Consider the following 27,699-nt stretch of genomic DNA (forward strand, 5'->3'; position numbering starts at 1 on the left):
TAGTACAGTTGAGCCACGGTGACGTACGCGCGAGCAGACGGACGTGCAGACGTCGATGTAAACCACGACTTACCCCCAAGGAACTAAAGAAAGATAAACTGAGAAGTAGATAATTTGAAATACATAAAATATAATAAATCAGATAATGCTTCTAAAATTTGCATATTATTCGTTAAATAATACAATATACACGTGTATTTTAAATCTTGACTCGCGAACGCGTCTACATATTTCATAACGTGGTTTTATTATGACTGCAATATATTGAAAGAACATTGTTAAAGTAAGCCAAGTTCATCAAAACGAATAAGAAAAAATAATGCGGAAGATATTGTAATAATTATATAGTAATCAGTGAATATTTCAAGCCTGCTTCGTTTGCCCCACTGGTACAACAGAAATAAAAGAAATATTACCTTTAAAACTGGCAGTGTATAAATGTCATACTCTAACCCTATGTATAGTATAGAGGCATGGTAATGAACGGGGAAAGGTACTAGCCCATTCTTACTTCCTCAACTAAAAACTGAAAAAAAACTTGTTTTTTTTGTCTTGAGTCGTGTGCCTGTCCAACTAATCGCAAAGAAACTTTGTTTATTTCAAGTTTACCTCGACTTTTCATTTTACATTCGGTAAAGAAGACAACAGATATTCTAGGAGAAGAACTCTTTTACTCTTTAAGACTTGTCTTTCGTTTTAATCCTTTCCATCAACTGTACTAGTAATGTTAGTATATAAATATAATTATGTGTATTGTTTGGAAAAAATGTGTTTAAACCAACAGATATTCTGACTGATAAGAAAGAGTGTTTCAATTATTGTTTCAACTAAACGTGTACGCTGAAAGGTATTTATTAACTACAAATATGTGAAGTGCGTTTCTTGATAAAAAGGTAGAATAAAAGAGAACCAATATATGATTCCCTGTTCTGAATCATTTTAAGACAACTTTCTTCAGTTTTTGTTTGTTTTCACGTTTCGCCCCCATCTACACATAGCTTTCAGGAAAAAGTAACCTAACTTATTAAGGTTTTTTCTCGGAATTCCTCTGCTATGAAAGACGGACAGCTAAACGGCTGAAGAGAAAAGTGTGTTTTGTCAAGTGCTTTATCAGCGTGTTTTTAAGTTGTTTTTTTTTGTTGTTGTTGTTGTTTTTTGGGGGTTTTTTTTGGGGGGGGGTGATTTCACGGCGGTATCTCTCTCTTTTTACATAGAGGTAGAGTATGTTTATTCTAATAGCATTTTCGTTCTGGTCTGGTATCTGGGGCTCGACCATGAGTATTTATGCTATATTTATCTAATCCGTTGTCAAGTTTGAAAAATAAACGGCGGGGTCTGTCCACAAAATGCAAACTAACAAGAGAATATAACATAATGCACGTAATAGCGACAATGAATATAGACATATAAATGCTGAATTATATTATAAAGGTATCCAGCAGACTAAAACAGCGTTAAGTCACTTTTGCAACAACCCCCAGAATGTCTATTTATGAAGTAATAAAGTATGTGAATAATGAATAAACGTAAGGGAGGTAAATATAACAGACTTGAACCGCAGTGAAGAAATTTTAGTAGTCCACCTTTGTTCAGACATTGTTTAATCAGGATACATTCATGATTAAAAACAAACACATAATGTGGGGTTTTTGCACTGGGATCACTGTAGAATTTTCTTTTATTAGTAAAACTATTATTACACTCCACATTTCGACACGTGCAAATACATTTTTCGCAGACAACAAGAAATATGTCAAAAATTGTATAACACGCATGTCCTACCCATGAAAATATTTGATAGAATAAAGTATAAAAGAGGGTGAGCTTGAAACAAAAAAAAAACATCTGACATGAAATTCCCAACAATATGTGCATGTATACTTCATATTGATGATGGATATCAAGTATATATAACTGTAGGACGTGTCTGACTGTACACGGTACAGATGTAGTTGTGACACGGTTTAGTCCAAAAAGGGAGATAACTAAATACTAGTATAATAATGAGATAAGATATTCCTGACAATATGCGTATGTTCACCTAATGTCGATGATATATACAAAGTTTCATTTCAATTGGATAAAAACTTTAGAAGAAGTTGAGAACACAAGGAAGTGTGAAGGACGAACGGACGGATGGACAGTTAAACACTATTATATGCCCACGGGTCTTCGACACCGGGGGCATACAGATGTAACTAGGGTGTTGCGCAGAACACATGAAAACCAATTATTTTCCCGGTTAGCATGCAATTACACAAATATTACCAAGCTATGTTCTTCACCATAACATAATAATAATGTAACTGAGATGATGTGGTAAGGAAAACAGAAATGTTCAATTCCGCCGATAAAGAAATACGCATTCCTGACTGAAAAAGATTCTAAAATTACAGTATTCCTCTTCTTCACCATTTTACCCTTTCCGAAATTTTGAGGTATAATGTTAAAATCCCGAACTTAACAGATTGTCATTTATTCAAAATACAGATAATGGTTTAATAATTAAAACTGAAGAATTAGAAAGATAAGAAAAATAAAAAAATCTTTTGTCGACATGAATGAAGTTGTGCAGACTACGTTAACATAATTCCTAAACAGACGAATGTTCACAAAGTTAAAACGTATTTTGACTTCCGTACATCAAGTAAATATCATTCAAAATAATGCAGCTTAGAGCGCGATGAAAATGAGAATCTATTCGCAAGTGTTTCTGTTTTTAGGGGAGGGAAATTCTTATAATGTATGTAACATATTTCCGCTAAATTAACTGGGTTAAATTGCCAAATGATATACAAAACTGTATACAACAATGCGAACAATTCAGACGTAAAGTGGATTTCAATGTTTAACACAGTTCAACAACAAAGACATTTGGCACATACTCGGGTCCTCCGTAACTTTTCGGATTCCTTACGGAATGACCCGTTTTTTGCGATATCACCAGTCGTACATCACTTGAAGCGTCATAGAAAAATAAATATCAACACAATGCTAACAGACAGCTGTATGTTCCCGCAAAAAGAGGCTCTGGAAGAACTGTCAGGCACTACAACTACGTTATCTTTCTGCTCTGAAATGAATTAATACAAATAAAGTAGAAAAACGCAAAAAAAAAACACCTTAGTCATTATATTGACAAGCAGAAAGTACAATTTGGTGGACGCGGTGACAAGCTTTAAAATACCCAGACGCAGCGGGAAGGACTAGTTATAATGTTGCTATATATCCGCTCGTGATGAAATAATGCACGGAGGGGCACCTGGGGTCTTCCTCCATCATCAAAGATTGAAAGCCGCTGTATGACCTATAATTGTGTCGGTGCGACGTTAGACCAAACAAAATCAAAAAGCAAATCATTTGCTGTTTTCATACGTTTGTATTATACACCACTGTATATTATGTATATTAAGATATGCAATAAATTGCGATCCAACTAAAAGACAATTCTGGATATGCGATTGTAGCTATATACTTTTCGATAGAAAGAAAACAAGAGTAATTTTGTCAGTATCGTTATATTCAGAAACCGGACCTGTAACATGAGAGCTAAAGGATTCAGCAACCGCAAAATGCAGTAACGTAGGAGTGCCAGATTTCTCCAGCAAGCATGCCAGTCTAAACAGCACGGTATTTCTTCTCTTTTTTTAAACAAATACACAGAAAACAGGCTTTAGTTCATGCATGCATTTTTCTGTTTAAAACAAGTCGGCATATTTTGACCCCAATGCGACCGAGTTCCTGTCCTTACATCTATATTAATACACGGGGTTTTGGCAGGATGAAGTAACAGCAATTTCTGAAAAGATTAACTGAAAACAAAACAATCTAGTGCTGTTTGAACTGGAAGGCAGTTAAGTGAATGTAGGTATGTTTCCCTTGAAAATAGATGAAAACGGACAAAGAAGAAGTCAGTCGTTCCCATGTTACTGTATTTTGCATTCGCTGATCCTGTGTTTATCGATTAGTTCGGTCATCAGATGCCTTACATTTATCTTCCAAGAAATTTAATCCATCATATATGGCACAAACATGTTACAGGAATGTAAAAGGGATATCACAGGACCGGTAATGCTGTATTTTTCGGAGAACGTTCCTTTTTTCTGAGCCACGGCATTGCTTACCTGCTATTTCTGCCTGATGTTCCGAAACGATTGAGAAAAATGGTTAGACTTGCTGCAACATGAACAGCAAAGAGTGTTCCGCAATGTCGGGAGCACATCTTGCGTTGTATTTTTTCTTTGACAGAAATATCTAAATAATAGTAAGAATTCAATTGTCTTTCGTAAAATCAAAAAATTCTCGAATTGATCCGATTTCATATATTACTGATCCGGTTTCTTATAGTAACGATTGGACACGGTGATAAATAGGTTAAAGACCCACCACAACCTAATGAATTACTTTTACCTTCCACATGAACTTCGTGAAAATCATTCCAATAATACTGATATAATACTGCTGTGATAAAAGGTCACAGGTGGACAATTTAGGCCCCTCTGAATTACTGATATTCATAACTTCATCAGTAAACTTATTCAGTCATTCTATTTTCAGTATAGTTTTAAAAACATAGATAAATAACTATCTCATACCATAGAAACAAAGGGTGGTCTAAAGCGAACTTAATCCATTAAATGCTGCACATACTGCTATATCCATTCAATAAAATGTGTACACATTAAACACATTCTCTTGGCCTACTGTGTGTTACTGTCAAATTATAAATAGATACTTGTATGTCTCGATTTTTTCATGCAAAACATGTAAAATTACCATCATGGAAATACAAAAGAATACAATTATCTTGTGATGCGTCTTTAAGCCATTGACTATGTACACCCGAGCTCACCTGATTTGTCTGGAATGTAACTGACACTGTCAGATGTCGATGACGACAACGATATTCTACTGGAAGAAATTTTCTCAAAGTCTGGTGTAGTTACTGCAGTTGGTTTGCCCGGTTTCAATGTTGTTCTTGGGTCTTCAGTTTTTGTAACTGCTGTACTTGTTGTTATTTCTGTAAATATGAACATTTTGAAATACTTGTTTGTCCAATAGTATTTAAAAGCCCTCGGATACATACTCGTGCTTAAAAATGTTAAAATACATTGAAGACGAATGTTTCACCGTCTCCGTCTTGTTCATCTAAAATTTGTGAAGTACATTTAGATCTTACAACCCTACAGCATGGATGTTCTATTTCAAAACTGACAGGGAAAATTTGATAAGTGAAAGCTTTTCTCAGATAGCTGTTTATCAGAAATACAATTACGAAAATGTCAAAGAGAGTATACTGTTATCTGATATACAAAAGTAGTCTTATTCTTAACTACACATTATAGACTTGAATTGTTTTCAAGTTTAAACTTGGATATAAGAAACAGGTTTTCATTCTTCGAGTTCGCACTTTTTTTCTGTACAAAGATCTGCGAATATAGCGAATTTTTCGATTGTGGTGGAACCTCAGCTTTCAAGTTTAAATAGAAAAATAAATAGTATTAACGAACTCGTTCCAAAACAGAGAGACGGGGGAAAAACTCTTAAAGTCGTGAAAATAAGAATGTATGATTTAAAACAATCATTTTAACTCTTTTAACAAATATAAGAACCGTATATGCAGGGGCCTCCGTGACAGCGTGGTTACGGCCGCTTATTTACAATCAATTACTCCTACTGATGTGGGTTCTAAACCACGCTGGGGTGTAGAATGCTTTATATTTGGAAACCATCCAGCTGGCTTACAGAAGTCAGTGGCTCTACCCAGGTACCCTCCCATGCCTGATATAATGCCCAGTGGGGCATCTGGGGTCTTCTTCCAGCGTCAAAAGATGGATAAGTCACCACATAACCTAAATGATTCCAAAATGACAAGCGGTCTTATCATTCAACAAAATATATGCTGACGTCACTAATAAGGGATATAAATACCCGCCACAGTAACAACTTCAGATGCGGTCCCTGCTGAGTTTATAGCCATGCAGACATAATCACCAAAATCCAACCTCTCTAGGTACCCTATTTCCAAAGTGTGTGTCCGACTTCCGTCCGACTGACCAAATTCCTGCAACAGAACAACAGATAAACTATCGCTGAAAAAAACGCCAGACGACAGTATCAAATTTTTATAAAATCTATAAGAATATATTTTTGAGGAAGCAGAGAACGCCGCTAAGCAAAATAATAGCCAGTTCGACTTGATGGCGTCTTTTCGTGAGAGGTAATGAAATATGAAACACACCTTTAGTCCACCTGGCTTAAGCGGAACTCTTTGATACAAATACTGAGTCTGTTCATGATAGTTAATGAAATGTGCGATCTCCCTCATGTATCTTGGCACATCAGTTTAAAGGCAACTATACTATACTTTGCCAATTTGCATCATATAAAATAACGACAGGATAACATTGTATGAAGTAGGAAAAGGAGTACACGTACCTAAGTAAAATCTACATATGAATATCAAGTGTCTTTGAATACATATTTCAAACTTTTTAAATGATTACAACAACGTTTTTCTCTCTAAACTGTAGTTTTATATATCGACAGTTTTATGGAGAATACTTTTTACAGAAACTGTGTTACCTACTACATGTGATAGTTAAAAAATCTCACCTCAATCTTATATTTCCAGTTTGTATAAAGAGGTTTCCCGTTTTTATACCAGCTGACCTTTTCTTTCGGGTTTGCTATTACATTACAGTCTAGAACAATGGATTTATACCGATACTGGCTGATTCGATTGGTAGACAATTGTACCGTTGGTGCATCTGTAAGTAATGTGAGGATAAGATAAACTTGATTTTACGATTTAACCCGAAGTTATATTTTTAGAACAACGGTATCAAACAGTATGCAACTAAATTAATTGCACATAATCCTGAGCGAAACAACATTATTCCACCCATGCGCATTCTGTTTTCAATCACATAACGTATATACGTCAAACACCAAGGCATGGATGGATCCTTTGGTAGGTAGAACTAATGGCCCTTAACAAGCCAGACAGTTCCCTTGGTGAACGTGGCTAAACTCGATTGTGGGACGGGAGAGTTTTTAAGCCAGTGACATCGCACTCAGTTCGGGACGCCCCCTTGAAACGTAGTGAGAGAGCATAAACTTACATAAAACGTCGACAGTAATATCTTCCGAGTCTGAAGGTTCTATTCCATTTTCTGCCTCACATTTATAAATACCAGAATCATTGCGCAGTGCTTTTTCAATCACAAGAACCTCTCCGCTGTACTGTGGTAAATCTAAAATCAGGATTTCAGAACATTTGTTCTTCTATCGTATCTATTGTTTCGCGAATTTCCGAATTTAGCACTTGATCCGATAAAGCAAGACGAAACGAGTGTTTGTGTTATGAACAAGATCACTTTTGACGAAATTGAATTCGCAGGGTACACATTTGCGGCGTGGGAAAATAAACAGATTAAAACGAGCACGAATATTAATACTTCTCAAGGAGAAAAAATTGGTAGTGTTGAGATTCGAATAGTGACCTACTGATTTGCTCTTGACGTTGTTCGGCCATTACCAGGGTGTTGTGATATAATTACTTGCAAAAGTAAAATGCATTTATTAAAAACAATTCACTGGAGAAAATAATGGATTTAAATTTAGCATTTCATTACTCCTTTTTATAAAGAATTGCATTATGCGTTTGTCTTAGGGCTTGCATTAGCTTTTACCATTTTTTTGTGAACTATTGCTGTATTACAAAAAAACTCTTTTTTTTCAAAAATACATTTAGTTTCTAGGATAAATAATAATTTAAATAAATTTTTATGACTTTCCTTTGTATTGTATCTGGATTATTTTGTTGTTTTATACAGCATTGCCTTAGCTTAAATACTTGTTAGAAAAAAATCAACGAGAGGGGTCTGTCTGAGATTGGTTCAGGATTTTCCTTTTGAAATGAATTAAAAGTTAGACTGACCGTATGGTCTTTAAGGGGGTTTGAACACTAAATAGTTATATTTGTATTCTATATAAAATTGCTATTTCATTAACAGCAGCAAAATTAGTCATATCCATTTTATTGTCTGCTAACGACCTTTTTGAACAATTTTATATATAAAAATTAAAAAATAACAGACGGTGTTATGTTGTGCAAGATAAAATTATTCATCAAACACCAGACAAACTGCCAAAAAACTCAGCGAAAAAATGGCCCAAATTATTATTCTGTTTTTATTTTCTAACGTTTCAAAGAAAAATTTTAAATTCACATTTTTTTTTTATGAAAAGACTACATCTACTGAACTTTGTGCATGAAATAAAAAAAAATTCAAAGTAAAATTAGGGAAAATATGATTGCAAGCAAAAAAGCTGATGACTTTTTATTGCCATTACAGGAATTTTTTTTTTCGCGACCACTTACTTCTTTTTTGTGTACTGTATCGCCATTAACATTCATATCAGTGGACCCCCTTAGTGTTAATTCGATAAAAAGTGTCAAAAATAATAGATTCTGTTTGATATTTTGGGTGACAAATCTAATTATCTCACACTTCTATGACTATTATAAATATGCACTTTGGAGTTGTCCCAGGTTTTAAATGTATTTTTCAAAATCTTTCAGGTGTACATTGAACATAAATATTCGAAGCAACACTACAAAAATTGTGCAGTTGTAACGAAATGGCCTCAGATTGTCTATTACTATCTTAATTGTGTCCCCCATAAGTGGTGGGGGCATATAGATTTGCTCTTGTCCGTGCGTCCATCTGTCCGTCCGTCCATGCGTCCGTCCGAAGATCGTGACGCGCTAGCTCAAAAAGTATTTAATATAAATTGATGAAACTTGCAAGAGTCTTTATCATGATATGAACTTGCGCACCTTCTATTTTTCGTCTGGGTCCGCGCCTATTTCTAGAGTTATGGCCCCTGAAATAGTCAAAAATGCACATTTTCACCTTGTGACACGCCTAGCTCAAAAAGTATTTGATATAATTGATGAAATCTTGCAAGAGTCTTTATAATGATATGAAACTTGCACACCTCTATTTTTCGTCTGGTTCCGCCCTCTATTTCTAGAGTTATGGCCCTTGAAATAGTAAAAATGCACATTTTCAGATTGTGACACGCCTAGCTCAAAAAGTACTTGATATAGATTCATGAAACCTTGCATTAGTCTTAATCATGATATGAACTTGCGCATCTCCTATTTTTAATCTTGGTCCGCGCCCTATTTCTAGAGTTATGGCCCCTGAAATAGTCAAAATTGCACGTTTTCACCTTGTGACACGCCTAGCTCAAAAAGTACTTGATATAAATTGATGAGTGTTTATCATGATATGAACTTGCGCACCTACTATTTTTGATCTGGGTCTGCCCCTATTTCCAGAGTTATGGCCCCTGAAATAGTAAAAAAATGCACATTTTTACCTAATTATGTGCCTTACTCAGAAGCATTCTCGGTGCCCTACTCAGAAATATTTAAATGTAAATTCATGAAACCTTGCTTGAGTCTTTATCATAATGTGACCTTTGCACACATGGCATCCTTCTTGAGAATTTTAGCATTCATTACAGAGTTATGGCCCTTGAAATAGCCAAAATAGAGGATTTTTCGTTTGTGATGCTCATAGCTCAAAAAGTATATGGTATAGAATAATGAATCCTTTTCATATTTTTTGAGGCTATACCCCAATTAAGACTGCAGACATTTGAATTGTTTCCCGTTATTTGTGACAAATGTACCAGTCGGTGGTGGCGGGGGGTGGGGGGGGGGGGGGGGGGGGCACACCCTCTGTCCTACAGACACATTATAGTTTTACTAAATACAGACTTGGTTGATAAATTTTAACAAATTTATTTCTCTTTAACAAGACTTTATACATGTGTGCCATGGAAAAATCAATGAAGAAAATTTAATGTTAATTTAAACAATAGCTTTTCTCAAAATATACTGCCTCAGGCAAAACCTTTTGTTAAATACTTTGAGCTTTCAGGGTTAATTTGGTTTGTCTACATGTCATGTTCAAGGTCCATGCTTTTTCCATGACACACATGTATAAAGTGGGATTTTTTTGTTGTTAAAATTTATCAATCAATGCTGTATTTAATAAAATTAAGATAGTAATAGACAATCTGACGCCATTTTTTAACAACTGCACAATTTGTGTAGTGTTGCTTCGAATATTTATTTACCCCACCCACTTTTTCCCAGTTTGAGAGTGTACCACTCTTCCAATTTTAATCAGAGTGTACTGATATACTGTCATTTTAATGTTTATTTAGTTTACAATATCTGCTGAAAATAACACCTTAATATCTCAACTAATGAAAAATGTTTTAGCTTTTTGGTAAAGTTCGTCCATTGGAAATCAGTAAATTTGATTAGAGCACTTTGTGGCTCTGTGATGATAAAAGTATTCAGTACAATTTAAAATGCAACATGTTGTGTGAATGTCCATTGCTTAATTATTTTATCATGAAAGTTTCAGGTAAAAACTTCGAACCATTTTTTAAAAAATAACAGAAACTGTGTTCCTGGCCGGTCACATGTCAGATTACCCCACCCACTTTAAATGTGAATATCTATAAAAGTAAGTCAAAACTGATAACAGTGACACTTGTTAATGAAACTTAATACATGTAGGTATATTACCAAAAAGTATAAATAAAATCAAAAAACATTTTGCGCAGACACCTAACTGGGACCCCCCCCCCCTTTTTGCTGATAAGGAATACGGATCTACCGAACTTTGAAGACAAGAATAAAAAGAAAAATGTTTTATGCAAGTATGTAAAATTAGAATACAGTATTTACTTGCATCTTACATGAAACAAGCAATGCAATCGTATCATTTTTATTTTGCATTACAGAAGAAATTTTGTCTCCTATTATCCAAAAGATTTAAGAAATAATAAATATGTGCCTATATTTTGATCAGTTAATAAAATATGGGCAGGAGTCCGGATGCGTAATAATTAAATCACGTGTGCGTAGCACGAGTGATTTAATATTCGCATCCGAACGACTGCCCATATTTTATTAACTGATAAAATTATTGGAACATATTTATTATTTCGATTCTAACCACGTAAATTCTTCGCATTTTACAGCACTACATTTTAGCGCGATTGTCATTCGGCTGGCCATATGCTATTATAAAAACCTCCCCACGAATGGAAAGCGTTGCATCAAACGGAATTTTCCGATATTCAGTAAATTTTAATTAAAGTATTAAGTAGTTATTGCCGTGAAAATGTTATTTTCAATAACATCAAAGGTCGGATATAGAAATCAGAGGTAAATACTTAATTCAAGGTTTAATATGCAGTTTCTAAAAATAGTACACGTCACCTACATGATGGCACTGAAACATACACGCCAGAACATTGCGGCGGCATATAAACACGTAAAAACTTGAGTCTGGAAGATTGGAAATTAATTATAATTTATTTACTGTCAAAGTAGAATCTAGTTGACATTTGTGGTGCCTACAACGCAGAAATTGTAAACTACACACACGACCAGATATAGATGCACTGGTGTTGAAGTTGAAACTTACCGGGCTGAAACATATTCTTACGGTAAAATATAACAATAAATTCATCAGTTAGATATTGTTTGTTTCAGAAAATTTGATGTACTTTTTATTACTACTACATAACACTGAAAAAGTCGAGTATTTAGTCGGTATATAACGGAAGCAGAGTAGAATCTCAGTCGTGTTTCAATCGTAGGGCGGAATGGAAGAGCTATATTTTATCGTAGATTCATGTATAGGCGATTTCGCTATATGTTTATATAGCAACATGCTGCGGATCGTGTTAGAATTTCGCAATAACATCACTTACTTTCGTTTTCCTTGTACCACCGTACTGTGGGCGGGGGATCACCAGTAACATTACAGTATATAACCAGTTCGAACTCGTGACCTACAGCTTTCGTGACCGCTTGTCTCGGCCATTACATCGCTACAAGTAATGCTTGTTTTATACAGCAGTTGCCCTTATGCTTACAGATCATCTTGCAGAACAGAAAATACATAAAGCGAAGAGAGGAATCTGTCCTGAGATTTAGAGAAAATATCAGGATTTCCGTTTTATGACGAGAAGAATATAAAGAACATGTTTATGACTTATTTACATCAGATATTGATAACTTGATAAGAGGGATAGAGACAAAGTTATATTTGCTAGTCTCATAATAACATCTTGCTGATTGTCATTAAAGCAGGCAATATTTAGGTCATATCAAATTTATGACTTGGCGCCATACAGGCGCACCATATTTGATCTACAATTTTATATCAAAAACATTAAATTAAATAACAGAACGGTGTTATATGTAATTTGCAATCGATCATTACGCGCAAGTTTATTCTTATTCTAAACTGAGCCCATTGGACGTGTAACCTTCATCGTGCCTGAATAAAACACGTCACGTCGAACTACAATTTGGCGCCAAACATGCCCTATCTCATTCTTTTTACATATTTTCAGTGAATTCTTGAATATATAACAACGAAATATATCTTTAAATTTCACAATTTTTTTTACTGATAAAGAATACGGATCTACTGAACTTTGAAGACAAGAAATAAAAAGAAAAAATGTTTTATACAAGTATGTAAAATTAGAATACAGTATTTAATTGCATCTTGCATGAAACAAGCAATGCAATCGTATCATTTTTATGTTGCATTACAGAAGAAATTTTGTCTCCTATTATCCAAAAGATTACACAATAACATCACTTACTTTCGTTTTCCTTGTACCACCGTACTGTGGGCGGGGGATCACCAGTAACATTACAGTATATAACCAGCCGTTCCGTCTCCTTCACCTCTACGCTCTCCGAGCTGTATATTCTCGGCGGAACTATAAGAAATACAATAAAGTAATCAGAATTTTGTGATACAGAAAATGTTGCTTTCCTGGTGCACATCTCATGGGTTCATGCAAACGTCTTGATAAATCGTTCAACTTAGGCATTTTATTATATCGGGCGTTAAATTTAACTCTCGTCAAACATGTCAAAGTATGTATAGTTCAGAGCCTTGTCCCCGAGTCTACAGTTAACAGAATAAATTTTACCCAGTCCCTTATTCATATGGAAACTTAGTGATAAATTACTCTTCTTTCAGAAATAGCACGTTTTAATAAATCATGTAAAATTCGTTTTGGTCTCCATCTGTTCAGGGCTTTATTTTAAAATTATAGCCTTTCACGCCATATTCTTTATCACTGCCGCGCTCATTAAGAAAATGTAGTTGAGCCGCACCATGAGAAAACCAACATTGTGCATTTGCGACCAGCATGGATCCAGACCAGCGTACGCATTCGCGCAGTCTGGTCAGGATCAATGCTGTTCGCTAACGGTTTCTCTAATTGCAATAGGCTTTGAAAGCGAACAACATGAATCCTGACCAGACTGCGCGGATGCGCACGCTGATCTGGATCCAAGCTGGTCGCAAATGCACAATGTTGGTTTTCTCATTGTGAGACTCATTTATCTAGTATCTAGAAGTCCGACCAGCTAAACAGGGAAAACTTCGGTCGTCAAACCGAGATATGGGAGGTTCATTCCCTAAGCCAGTAGGCAACTGATCTTAGTAACAAAGTCCGTTTTAAAGATGTTTGCCCTGTCTCTTTGTTCCGTTTTGGGAACAACTCTTTCGGGGAACAAATTGCCAGTCACTTGCGAGAACAAGTAAACGTATTGATACGAAAACATTGGCAAAGTACTAATAAGTAAAATACGTTTGAAAACAACTTGAACCTGAAAACAAACGTCTTTAAAAACGGCCTCAAGAAACTGTTTGTTTACTCTCGTGATCTATATAAAAGAATAGCAAAAGCCACAAACCTTGTACAATCAGAACGACAACTTTGGTCTGGACAGGATCCGTGTTCACTTGGCATTTGTATTCCCCACTGTCTGTGTTGCGTACGCGGATTACTTTCAAGTTCCATTCATTAGGGTAGGGATGGGAGATCTCAAACTTTCGGTGGTTTGTCATTACCCTCTCGTTGATACTAATCGTGCGGCCTCTTCTGTCAGTCCATATAACCTTGAAAACGAATGGAGAAAATGCGGATTATTCGCCGGAAATCAAGTTTTCATGATTTTTTTCCCAACATCAATACAATACTAAATCTGCGTTTGTGCATTTTAAGAAATCCTAGAAGTGAATTATTGCCCATTAATGAGACCGAACAGAAAAGTTATTACTTTCTATAATTCATTGCACTTTATTCGCCGGAAATCAAGTTTTCATGATTTTTTTCCCAACATCAATACAATACTAAATCTGCGTTTGTGCATTTTAAGAAATCCTAGAAGTTAATTATTGCCCATTAATGAGACCGAACAGAAAAGTTATTACTTTCTATAATTCATTGCACTTGCTGTGAAACGTTTGTCATTAATGTATGTAGATGTGTGTTATATATTTCTAGAATTAGTCCATGCATCAGCTTACATACAGTGCTCCAGATATTTTTTTTGGCCTATGAGTATTTACTAATCATAATTTTTGTGAATGGGTAAAATGGTAAAATCTGAAATTGACTAGGAGTAATTTTACTCCTGAAAATTTGTAATGTAAAAAAAACAACAGAAATCAGTTTTATAACATATTTATATGGTGTTACACATTGGGGATCATCAAAGCGTAATTTACGCTAATACGAATCTTATCTTGAGCCCTGTAACATAGACATATATTTCTCGTAACATGTATTTATTTCTTGCAAATATAATTGTCTCTGTCTGTCTGTCTGTCTGTCTGTCTGTCTGTCTTCCAAACGTCTAACCCTTTACAGGGGCATACACTTTTGTGCGTGTCAAGCCATGCTGTAAAGAATTGTAATAGTCACTGGTTGCTGAGATTAACTTGTAAGACAGTTGATGATAATGACATGATATCCAAAACTATCGTCAATGGGGATAGCAACCAGATTTTGAAATGCGTAATTGTCACTTTTTAGGTGTCAGTGGGCATTTGGCCACTATATCTATACCTGCTATTCAACAAAGGGGGTAGTTGTGTTTGAAGAGAAATTGTAAACAAGAGGGTCCTGATGACCCTGAATCGCTCACCTGAGTAATGTGAGCCACATGTTTCAAATGACAAACTGATGCTAAAATATTAGAAAGTAGGTCAGTAGGTCACATTCATGGTCACTGAAAGACAGATTTAAGACTGGTGTGCAAAACTGTACATGTCATCCAAATTTCAAGGCTGTAACTTAAAAAACAAGAAAGTAAGTCAGTAGGTCAAGGTCACAGTCAAGTGATCCCTAATCGTTTGGGTCATCAGGTAATTATAATTAAACAGTCTAGGAAATATAACCTGATACTTTTTGAGGTATTTTTTCTTATATAACTCATAATTATAACATGTGACCCCCGGGGTGAGGCCTCTTTTCACCCCAGGGGCATAATTTAAAATACTTGTTAGAGATCCACCAGGCAATGTTACACACCAAATATCAAATGCCTAGGCCTTGAACTTTTAGACAAGAATATCTTTTTTTCCCTATATGTCTATGTAAAACTTGGTACCCCCAGGGCAGGGCCTCTTTTTACCCTAGGGACATAATTTGAACAATTTTGGTAGAGAAACACTAGGAAAGGCAACATACTTAATATCAAAAGCCTAGGCCTTGCAGTTTCAAGCAAGAAGATTTTTAAAGTTTTTTTCCTATATAAGTCTACGTAAAATATGAGACCCCACGGGGCAGGGCCTCTTTTCACCCCAGGGATATAATTTGAACAATTCTGGTAGAGGACCACAAGGCAATGCTACATACAAAATATCAAAGGCCTAGGTCATGTGGTTTTCGACAAGAAGATTTTTAAAGTTTTTTTTCCTATATAAGTCTATGTAAAACATGAGACCCCCCACCCCCCGGGGCAGGGCCTCTTTTCACCCCAGGGGCATAAGTTGAACAATTTTGGTAGAGAACCACAAGGCATTGCTACATACAAAATATCAAAGGCCTAGGTCATGTGGTTTTAGACAAGAAGATTTTTAAAGTTTTTTACTATATAAGTCTATGTAAAACTTGTGACCCCTGGGGCGGGGCCTCTTTTCATGCCCAGGGGCATAATTTGAACAATCTTGATAGAGGACCATAAGATGATGTCATATGCTAAATATCAAGGCTTTACGCCTTGCGGATTTGGACAAGAAGATTTTTAAAGTTTTTCCTTTCGGTTGCCATGGCAACCAGAATTCTATATATGGAATTAAATTCCATGAACAATTTTGAAAGGGGACCACCCAAGGATCATTCCTGTGAAGTTTGGTGTAATTCTTCCCAGTGGTTTTCAAGAAGATTTTTTTAGAAAATGTTGACGAACGCACGACGGACGACGCACGACTGACGACGGAAGACTGACGACGCACATTGAGCTGTCACAAAAGCTCACCATGAGCCTTTGGCTCAGGTGAACTAAAAATTGGATCGGTTAAGCCTATATAAAAAATTTCAATGTCTGACATGTTACCTTATTTAAAGAATCACATTTTAATTGTCAGCTCTCAATTTTGGGGTAGGCCTATATGACAACCATTTTTCATAAGGAAGTCTATGGAAAAATCAATAGCAGTGCCTGATCAACAACGAATAAACAAACAAATAGAAAAATGTTGTTACCGAATACTTTCTTTTGTCGTCATCATCTACGTCTCTGAAACTGATCATACATGGAAGAATGGCAGTTTTGCCTTGGATGAGACTGATTTGGATATGTTTGGTTGTTTCCATCACCGGGTCGCCTGCCTTTGCAAGCTGAGACACTGCAATCAAAAAGTCTTATCTATATATGAAGTTGTCTTTCACAGTAAACTTGTAAGTGTTAGTGTTCAAATAGGGAACAATATATATAGGGACATTTCCAGCTTTAGTGGCGAAGGATCACCCAAGCGCCCCTCCAAATGTTATTTCAATGCGTTAATGGTTGATGATCCCCCAAGCGCCCCTCCAAATGTTATTTCAATGCGTTAATGGTTGATGATCCCCCAAGCGCCCCTCCAAATGTTATTTCAATGCGTTAATGATAAATGATCCCCCAAGCGCCCCTCCAAATGTTATTTCAATGCGTTAATGGTAGTTGATCATCCAAGCGCCCCTCCAAATGTTATTTCAATGCGTTAATGATGGATGATCACCCAAGCGCCCCTCCAAATGTTATTTCAATGCGTTAATGATGGATGATCACCCAAGCGCCCCTCCAAATGTTATTTCAATGCGTTAATGGTTGATGATCCCCCAAGCGCCCCTCCAAATGTTATTTCAATGCGTTAATGATGATGATCCCCAAGCGCCCCTCCAAATGTTATTTCAATGCGTTAATGATGGATGATCCCCCAAGCGCCCCTCCAAATGTTATTTCAATGCGTTAATGGTTGATGATCCCCCAAGCGCCCCTCCAAATGTTATTTCAATGCGTTAATGGTTGATGATCCCCCAAGCGCCCCTCCAAATGTTATTTCAATGCGTTAATGATGGATGATCCCCCAAGCGCCCCTCCAAATGTTATTTCAATGCGTTAATGGTTGATGATCATCCAAGCGCCCTCCAAATGTTATTTCAATGCGTTAATGGTTGATGATCATCCAAGCGCCCTCCAAATGTTATTCAATGCGTTAATGGTGGATGATCACCAAGCGCCCCTCCAAATGTTATTTCAATGCGTTAATGGTGGATGATCACCCAAGCGCCCCTCCAAATGTTATTTCAATGCGTTAATGGTGGATGATCCCCAAGCGCCCTCCAAATGTTATTTCATGCGTTAATGATGGATGATCCCCCAAGCGCCCCTCCAAATGTTATTTCAATGCGTTAATGGTTGATGATCACTCAAGCGCCCCTCCAAATGTTATTTCAATGCGTTAATGGTTGATGATCACCCAAGCGCCCCTCCAAATGTTATTTCAATGCGTTAATGATGGATGATCCCCCAAGCGCCCCTCCAAATGTTATTTCAATGCGTTAATGGTTGATGATCACTCAAAGCGCCCCTCCAAATGTTATTTCAATGCGTTAATGGTTGATGATCACCCAAGCGCCCCTCCAAATGTTATTTCAATGCGTTAATGATGGATGATCACCCAAGCGCCCCTCCAAATGTTATTTCAATGCGTTAATGGTTGATGATCACTCAAAGCGCCCCTCCGAACATTATCTCAATGCTTTAATGATGGAGGTCAATCAAAGTGCCCCTCCGAACATTAGTCCACGTGTGATGTCAGGTAGAGTAGCGTAATACGTCATATCTATATGATGCCACGTATTGTAGTGTATTACGTTCGTATTCCGCGTGTTTTCGTGTGGAGTAGCGTCATACATGAATAGTATTCTACGTAATTTTATATGGAGAAGCGTAATATAGTCTACGCAATTTTGTGTGGAGAAGCGTAATATGTCTATTGTATTCTACGTGAATTATGTGGAGAAGCGTAATATGTCTATAGTATTCTACGTGATTCTATGTGGAGAAACGTAATACGTCTATAGTATTCTACGTGATTCTATGTGGAGAAGCGTAATAATGTCTATATAGTATTATACGTAATTCTATGTGGAGAAGCGTAATACGTCTATAGTATTCTACGTGATTCTATGTGGAGAAGCGTAATATGTCTATAGTATTATACCTAATTCTATGTCGAGAAGCGTAATACGTCTATAGTATTCTACGTGATTTCATGTGGAGAAGCGTAATATGTCTATAGTATTATACCTAATTCTATGTGGAGAAGCGTAATACGTCTATAGTATTCTACGTGATTTCATGTGGAGAAGCGTAATACAACAACAGTATTTTACGCAATTTTGTGTGGAGAAGCGTAATATGTCTACTGTTTTCTACGTGAGTTTATGTGAAGAAGCGTATTATGTCTATAGTATTCTGCGAGATATGATTTCATGAAGAGAAGAGGAGAAGCAGGCTCGTAAAACGTCTGCCGCACTACAATTCTTCCATTTTCTGCAAACGCATCAAGTGCTAGGACTATATACTAACGTGTAGTGGCATCATATTAATATGTCTCCCATGGGGTTATTTTTCTCTCAAATTCAAGTCATCTATTGTATGTGTCTTTAATGTAATCACTGATATAAATGCATTTGTGTATCCCGATACATCTCTTGGGCTTTGTTATCAATTTAATGCGCTCTTGGGATATTGCAAAGTAAACCCCTGCAAATACTAGCTTAGTCCGCAGTCTGAGGGCCGATAGAAAGATCTCCGTGCTTTAGGCTAAAACTGGAGATAATTCCTTGAAGTTTTAATATTTTCTTTTTTAATTTTGTCATTGTTTCCGATTTAAGAAATAAAAAATCGCATTCATTACAAGCTTTTAGAATGTTTCTGACAGTTTCAGGAAATTGCGTAATTCAGCTTTCGATTTCACTAAAAGCTACATTACAGCGCAGCATTCCCTGACCCAGGACATCTGAGTCATATTTCTATTAACTTAGATCATGGCATATTCATATTCATAACGTGGATTGATTGTTTGCATAGAAATGCATTATCATCATTACAAATAATCCCCTCCCTTACAAGAAATCAATGTTTACACATCAGAAATTGGATCTTGTTTAGTGGAAATAATTCCGTCGTCGGTGTTTTAGAAAAGACAATTACATCCTTAATAGTTTCTTTCGGAACATTTGCGTTCACTTTGATTTTCCTTATATCCGCTGCAATGTTGACGTCACTGTTGTCAATTTGCAAGAAAATTGCCAAAATTTTCAAGTAATACAATAAAGCAATTCTAAAGTAGAATAGAAAAAAATGCCACAAAATGCTCTAGAATATTCAATGACAACAATACCTACGAAAAGCATAATTTATAAAATTGTGTTTAAGTAATGACACAATAAAAAAACTAGCCCGACCATAATTGGTTTATCTAAAGCATGATACAATATGAAAAAAATAATAAATTGAGGTGTTAATTTGACGGTAAGAATCTGTCAAGTAGGTCTAACCGACAGGCAAGCTGTTCGTAACTTTATATTTCGTAATTTCTTTTACAATTTTTATATACATCGTCTGGACATGTAAAGATGGAACGTTCGTCCGGATATGTAAAGGTGGAGCCCTCGTTCGGATATATAAAGACTGAACCATCATCTGGACATATAAAGATGAAACCCTCGTCCGGACATGTAAAGGTGGAACCCTCGTCTGGACATGTTAAGATGAACCCTCGTCTGGACATGTAAAGATAGATCCCTCGTTCAGACCTGTAAAAAGTAACCCTCGTCCGGACATGTAAATATGGAACCTTTGTCTGGACATGTAAAAATGGAACCCTCGTCCGGACATGTTAAAATGGAACCTTCGTCTGGACATGTAAAAATTGAACACTTGTCCGGACATGTTAAGATGGAACCCTCTTCCGGATATGTAAAGACGGAACACTCATCCGGACAAGTAAAGGTTGAACCCGCGTTCGAATATATGAAAACTGAACCCTTGTCTGGGCATGTAACAATGGAACCCTCGTTCAAACATGTAAAGATGAACGCTCGTCTGGACATGTAAAGCTGGAACCCTTGTTCGGACATATAAAGATGGATTCTTCGTCTGGATATGTAAAGATGGACGCTCGTGTAAAGATGAAACACTCGTCGGCATCACTCGTCCAGACATGTTAAATTGGAACCTTCGTCTTGACATGTAAAGGTGGAACGCTCGTTCGGACATATGAAGATGGCATCCTCGCCCGGACATATAAAGATGGAACCCTCGTCCGGACATGTAAATATGAAACCCTCGTTCAGACATGTAATGATGGAACCCTTGTCTGGACATGTAAACATGGAACCTTCGTCCGGACATGTTAAACTTGAACCATCGTCTGGACATGTAAAAGTGGAACCCTCGTTCGGACATATAAAGATGGAACCCTCGTCCGGACAAGTAAAGATGGAACCCTCGTCAGGACATGTAAAGAAGAAACCCTCGTCCGGACATGTAAAGATGAAACTCTCGTTCAGACATGTAAAGATGGAACCCTCGTCCGGACATGTAAAGATGAAACCCTCGTCCGGACATAGATAAAGATGTAGCAGTACCAATTAAGCCTTCGTCTGCACGTGTGATTGTGTAAAACTACAAACGGAACCCTCGTCCGGACATGTAAAGAAGTAGCAGTAGTAACGGAATCCACGCGCGAACATGTAAATATAATATGTAAATATGCCACTGTAACAATGAAACCCTCGCCTGGACATGTTTATATGTAACACTCGCCCGAACGTGTAAATATGTAACAGTACAAACGGAACCAATACGTTTACATTTCAATATGTAACAGAACGAATGGAACCCTCGTCCGGACACGTAAATATGCAATATATCAAAAACCCTAGTCTGGACATAGAAAAATGTAGCAGTACCAACAAATAGAATCCTTGTTTGGACATGAAACCCCTCGACCAGACAGTAAATATGTAGCATTACCAACGAACTTCTCACGAAACACACAGTTCGAAGGAACCGAATGCCTGGGCATGTCAGTATGTAAAGGATATATCATGGACTCCTCTTCTGGACATGACAACATGTATAAGAACCAATGGGTCCCTCGTCCGGATCGCTGGTTTGAATTTTTTAAAAGGTCAAAGAAGATATTAAATGCAGAAATAAATAAATTTGAATGTAGTTCACCTTAAATGTCATACTATTTCCGGCTGCTTTCACTTATATATATATCTTGGGAACTCTGCTGCGAGTATTTGCAACACATCAACGTGTCAAGTGCGGGTGTGCCTAAATTATGTCTTATTCAATATGTTTTTAATCACTATTTAATATGTTCTTATTCTTCAGTATCGGTCTGTTTGTCATATATAATATAGCTGTTTCCGCAATACGTCAATATTTCTGTACATGTTTTATATAAAAAACATCAATATCAATTTATTTTTGACGGAAGTAACGTAAACTAGCTTTTAATTTTATCTGCCTCGAGCCAACTGTTATTTCATTTAATTAGGCTTCTGGACTATTTACAATTCGAACTGGCCTGATTAGCCTAATATGAGGTAAATTAGCCCTGCCAGACCATTCGTACAGTATATTTGACACTGTATATAAATGACCTAGAAACGGAGACTGGTACCCGTACCATTCCGGAGCTGATAGCAAGGGGCAAGTTTGAGAACCCGAATAAATGAAAAGGTTGAACAGATAAATTAGCCAATTTGAGATAGCATTTCAAGTTTGATGGATGAATGATGGATTTAAAATAATTATATCGGATGTTTTTTTGTTTTTGTTTTTCCAAATTCACTTTATGAACTTTTAATTTATGCTATTATTAAAGGAGCCAAATTCTGTTTTCAGCTAGACTAAAAATAGTCAAAATAATAGGACGTTTCGGGACAGCGTGATAACTTTTGACTGTCGCTGTCCCGAGGGGTGACAACAATAAATTATCAGACCATAGAAAATAAGTCATTCCGATAAGCCCAAATGAGTAAGGCTAGACTAAAAACATACGTCCGATACATCGTGCGCATGGGTTAGGGATTACGGTAATTAATTACAAAATATGTAAGGTCTATATTAAGCATGTTTTGATTTTTTAGAGCACTTATATAAACAGTAAACAATTAAAAACTTACCCACAATATTCCATACCAGTATACATGCAGTCAGTAGTAATCTCATTTTGGTTAAAAATAACTTTCTAATAAAAACAATTATATTGAAAGTGCGGTTTAATCACAAATCTCATTCTTTTAACAATCCTTTTGTTTCCTGGATGACAATATAATGATTAAAATACTCAAAACTTAAATCAGACTTGTTGATTCCAGAAATATTTTCCCGTTACTCACTGACATACATACTGTATAATATATCTACTGAGTATAGTTCACATGTTTGTTTGTTTCCCAATATTCTAAAAATAGAAATCCATGTACAGACTATCAGAGTCAGTCCATATGCCACTCGTAGAATATTTGATGTTTATTGCTATTGGTACTATGCTTAATGGATTATTCTTTTGTCCGACACAGTTGATTACATTCCCTAAAATGTTTCTGCACAATATAGAAACGACAGCACGATCATTTCAATTATCATGCGCGTAGCTTTTTGCAAAATTTGGCTATTTTGTTCTTGTTATACATGATAAATTGCACTACCATTGTTTTACAGGCCTGGATCCAGGGCGAGAACTGGGTGTCCTAGCCCACCCCCGATAGCCAGCCGAAAAGTGGCATATACTTATTGATGCTTAGACCAAAAAATGCACAAGAGGCCAACACTTCGTGTCTATTTCAAAACTTTCATGAAGCCCCACCCCCATGGATGAAGAGGTAATCGCTCTCTTATTACCCAAGAGTATTTCGGTATTCTACTAAAATCATGTCTGTAGTGAGGTTGTTGTATTTGAACCAGAGGCCAATATTTTATACCTATAATTCTAAAATTTCCTGGACCCGTTTAAAAGAGAGGACAGACCCTCCCGTACATACCACACACTTGACGCTACGCGTCTCAGGAGATGCATTCACTCTCACCAACACGCCGTAAAAACTGATCCAGACTCGAACAATTATGAAAGTGGGCGGAAAGGCGAATTAAACTTCAGATATACTTTTTATTTGAAAAATCAAGTTTACATAATGACGTTTGAAACATAGTTAAAGTTAGGATAATTAATCAGAAATATATATTGAAAAATTTTAACGCAGCGAATATAAGTAATAATTATCTTCTTCCCTCTAATCGCAGGGTAATCACAAAATTAAGATATATATTGTCACATATACAATGCAAACAGCAGGCATCCGGTAACGTTTATCGTGACAACACTTGTTGTTCTAAATTGGGGGCGTTGCATAAACTTTTCCTTAAAGTTCAAAAGGCTCTCAAGTTGAAACTGCTGCGTATCTTATTTCTCATACTAATCTATATTTCTCATACTAATTGATTAGCTGCAGACAATTTTAGCGGACAAGACCAATTTAGTTTGATAATGAGGTGCATGATTCATAAATAAGCCTCCAGAACGATGACGCATTAAATTTGATCCCAGAAATTTATATATTTGTAGTAATTAGATCTTAGAAATTTATGGTGTAACATTTGGGTCGAAAGTCTGCTCTGCGTGTACGCACATTTCAAAAATATACGTACACGTATAAAATCATGCGTGCAGCCGTGATTACACACGTCAACGTCTACAGTTTAAAATACGTACACGTTATGTAAGTACATGCATACATGACATGCGCGTATATTACTACGTTGATATACGTGGGAACTTGTAAATATAGGATAATTTAATATATGTCGGTGCACTTTTAAATGTAAGAAGTGCACATGTATATGTGAATGCGCTGCCGTCATAATTATTAGGCACGTCATATTGATACGCAATATTACGTGGAACTTTAAAATTTGACGTTTAATTTATATATTTGTTCATGCCTTTCTGATGAGACAAGGGACAAATTATATTTGAATGCGTCTACGTAAAAAAATTAATAGCACGGTCTTAATCATTAAAGTAAACAAAATGTTTGCGTGTAACTTTCAATTTATAAGTTTCTTGTTAAAAAATATTTCGGAAACTGAATCACAGTAGAACCAAGAACAAGGGACAATAATTTTAGCAAATTTAATAATTCATTATCTCATTGAAAAAACAACAGTTTTGGTCGTGCACCGGTCTTAAAATGCAATGAATGCGACCCAAAAAAATCGCTTTTGACGAAAGTCAATACTTTTCCAATTAATTGCTCAATTTAGAAAAACATGTGTACGGAAAGGCGAATCAATCAGTAGCTCAACAGTCAAAAAGGGAAAGCAAAATTTTACTGTTGCAAGGAAAATCCTCAAATTCATTTAGACTGCAGTATTAGAAAACTCTGATTCAGTTTTCTGGTTTTTTCGTGCACCCATCAAAATTGACAATAGAAAACCACTGCGAAACTTTATCCCGAGACAAGAGCGAACCTCATTCTGGTAAAAATCTGTTTTAAAGTTTTAGAAGCTCCTTGCGAGTTGCTCAATTCGTATTGCAAAACATCTTGTGTGACCCCACTCGAATTTATTCTTCATTAGCTCAAAGTCTGGGTTAAGGAGTAGGGGTTTCTCTCACAGAAAATAGATCCCGTATACATAAGTTGGTAGGGAGTTAACCACAGAAAAATCTTTTAAAAAAACATGCGTTTTCCCCAAAAATTGACTTTATATCAGGTTTTTTTATTCCCCTTTGCCCAAATACCGAGCTATTTTTCCCCAAATCACAGGCATTGTCCCTTCTCCTCTTGGTTAAAAACTCTGTCTTTACAACTTTATTACAAGAAGTGGGGCCTCCGTTGCCGAGTGGTTAAGGTCGCTGATTTCAAATCAGTCCCTCATCGTTGTAGGTTCGACCCTCACTCGGAACGTTGAATTCTTCATGTGAGGAAGACATCCGGCTGGCGTAAGGAAGGTCGGTGGTTCTACCAGGAAGCGCACCTGGGGTCTTCTTCCACCATGAAAGCTGGAGAGTCGCCGTATGACCAATAATTGTGTCGGTGACGTTAAACCCAACAAAAACAATTTATTACAAAAAGACGCGTTTATTATACTAACTGAAACAAATCAAAAGTGCTAACAATGGACACTGACTGGAAATACAACTGTGCACAAATATTCCCTTGAAAGCGACAGAAGATCACTTACAAAACCATGAAGAGTCAAAGAAACATTAAAACTTAAAACTAAAGAAAACAACAGGAAGTCCGGTTGTCGAAGTGCATGTTTAAGTCATCAGTTACACCAAGTTGAGAGAAAGCAAATAATCCGGCAGGACAAGTCCTGTCTTATGGAGTACCAACAAATACGGCATTGTAGAGCGGATGCGGCGGTCAAGTAGAAACATTTTCTGATTACGAAACCAGGGGTCGTGTGTTCGAGCCCCCGCTCTTCCAACTAGAAAAATACTAACACTGAAATAAGAGTTCTGTGTATTGGTCCTTTAAACCGGACACGCTAAAGAACCAGGGAAGCGTCTAGAATTGGAGCGTCTTCTGTACCATCCAATACCCTCCCACTAACATAACTAACAGTCTTCTGGAGGAGTCGCCCATATGTGTTAGAGGTGGCGGCTATAAATAAGCTTACAAACAAACAAACGGTATTTGTTCAACTGTCGAGGACCGCATCCCAACAATGCGTGCATCTCTATGATATAGAATTCAATCACAGTTACAGGCAGTCTGCATGTGAATGGAATAGAAACGCCACCATACTGCACTATAAAACTTTACTGCTTCTAGGATGACCTCCCACGTATTTGTAACAATCCCATACTCTTAATTGCATAATTCTGATAACATGTATGACAAGTTTATTGGTATGAAATCTCTGAAGGGGGAAACCGTGAGCAATTTTTAAAACTTTCCAGCACAAGTCTTCAAACTTTGACTTTATCATGACCAGCGCTTGATACGCTTTGTATGCTGTGATCTTGACCTTATGACTATAAAAAATAACAGGAATAAACTATTACGTACAAGCTATCATCCTGTGAAGATTGAAGGCCATACAGGCCCAAGTGACCTCAAATAACTGTGAGGAACCGTTTTCAACCTCAAGGTCAATGCGACCTTGACACTAGAGCTACTGACACCAAAATCAACAAAGGTCATTTTCTGCCCACAGATTGTCATCCTATGAAATTTGACGACTATTACGTTCAAACATTCTCCAGATATTGACGATCCTGACCTTTGACCTGCTGACCCAAAAAACATGAAAAAACATCCGTTAATTAAAGGAAATAATTCTATGACGTTTAAAAACAGTAGACACAAGTGTTCTTAGTTACTGAGAAGAAACTTTTTTAAGTCTCATGGTCAATTTGACCTTGACCTTTGATACATAATGTAATAGGGGTTACCTACTAACAAAATGCAATCATTCTATGGAGTCTGAAGGAAGAAAACCAAAGGGTTCTTTAGTTAATTAAACAGTTTTCAATCACACAAGATTTAAGAAGTAGAAGTGAGTGTTCATCTTTAACATATGAACAGAAATGACATCATACAGAAGGAAAAATCAGATACATGTTTTATTAAAATCCAGAACTATAGTAATAAAATTTCTTCTGTGATATTCATTAAATTACAAGATCTTAATTCTGAAGTAATCTGTACAATTATGCAGTTTCTATTAACAATGTTTTTAATCCTTGATACTAGCTGTGTATCAACAGGACCCCATTCCGAAATAAGATGTAAAACTTTAATGGTATTTCTTGGGATATATAAAGGTAAACAAATGCAAATGTTGATGGTTGGCAAACTGCCAAAACAGAAATTTTGTTAATTATAGAATTTTTTATTGAAAAAAAATACAATTTATTTTAACACATTATTTTTGGAACAGGGCAACTTTTGAAGAAATAAAAACAGTTTTGTCAGACAAGTTGACTTGAACAACATCAGTTTGCACATGGTGAATATTTGTCTTGCTTCAAGATATGACTAACAAGAGGGCCATGAAGGCCCTGAATCGCTCACCTGACCTATTGACCTAAAGATCATCAAATTAGTTTCATTAAGATATGGTCATAAATGTGGCCTCTAAAGTGTTAACTAACTTTTTCTTTGATTTGATCCAGGGACCTAGTTTTTGACCCCACATGACCCAGATTTAAACTTGACCTAAAGATCATCAAGATTAACATTCTGACTAAGTTT

At 36.4% G+C, this 27,699-nt stretch overlaps 1 protein-coding gene across 1 annotated transcript; it reads right to left on the minus strand.

Moving 5' to 3' along the window:
• Nucleotides 1-538: 538 nt before the first annotated feature.
• Nucleotides 539-23,074, minus strand: LOC123566279 (lachesin-like). Its single transcript, XM_045360228.2, has 9 exons — nucleotides 22,618-23,074; nucleotides 16,627-16,769; nucleotides 13,829-14,033; nucleotides 12,721-12,840; nucleotides 7,125-7,256; nucleotides 6,616-6,770; nucleotides 5,932-6,064; nucleotides 4,853-5,020; nucleotides 539-3,073 (listed from the first exon to the last, which is right to left on the minus strand). The coding sequence occupies exons 1-9, from the start codon at nucleotides 22,661-22,663 to the stop codon at nucleotides 2,967-2,969; spliced, it is 1,209 nt and encodes a 402-aa protein (XP_045216163.2). The 5' UTR covers nucleotides 22,664-23,074; the 3' UTR covers nucleotides 539-2,966.
• Between the last annotated feature and the right edge of the window lie 4,625 nt (nucleotides 23,075-27,699).

This window comes from Mercenaria mercenaria, chromosome 8 (assembly GCF_021730395.1).
Source record: "Mercenaria mercenaria strain notata chromosome 8, MADL_Memer_1, whole genome shotgun sequence".
Lineage (NCBI taxonomy): Eukaryota > Metazoa > Mollusca > Bivalvia > Venerida > Veneridae > Mercenaria > Mercenaria mercenaria.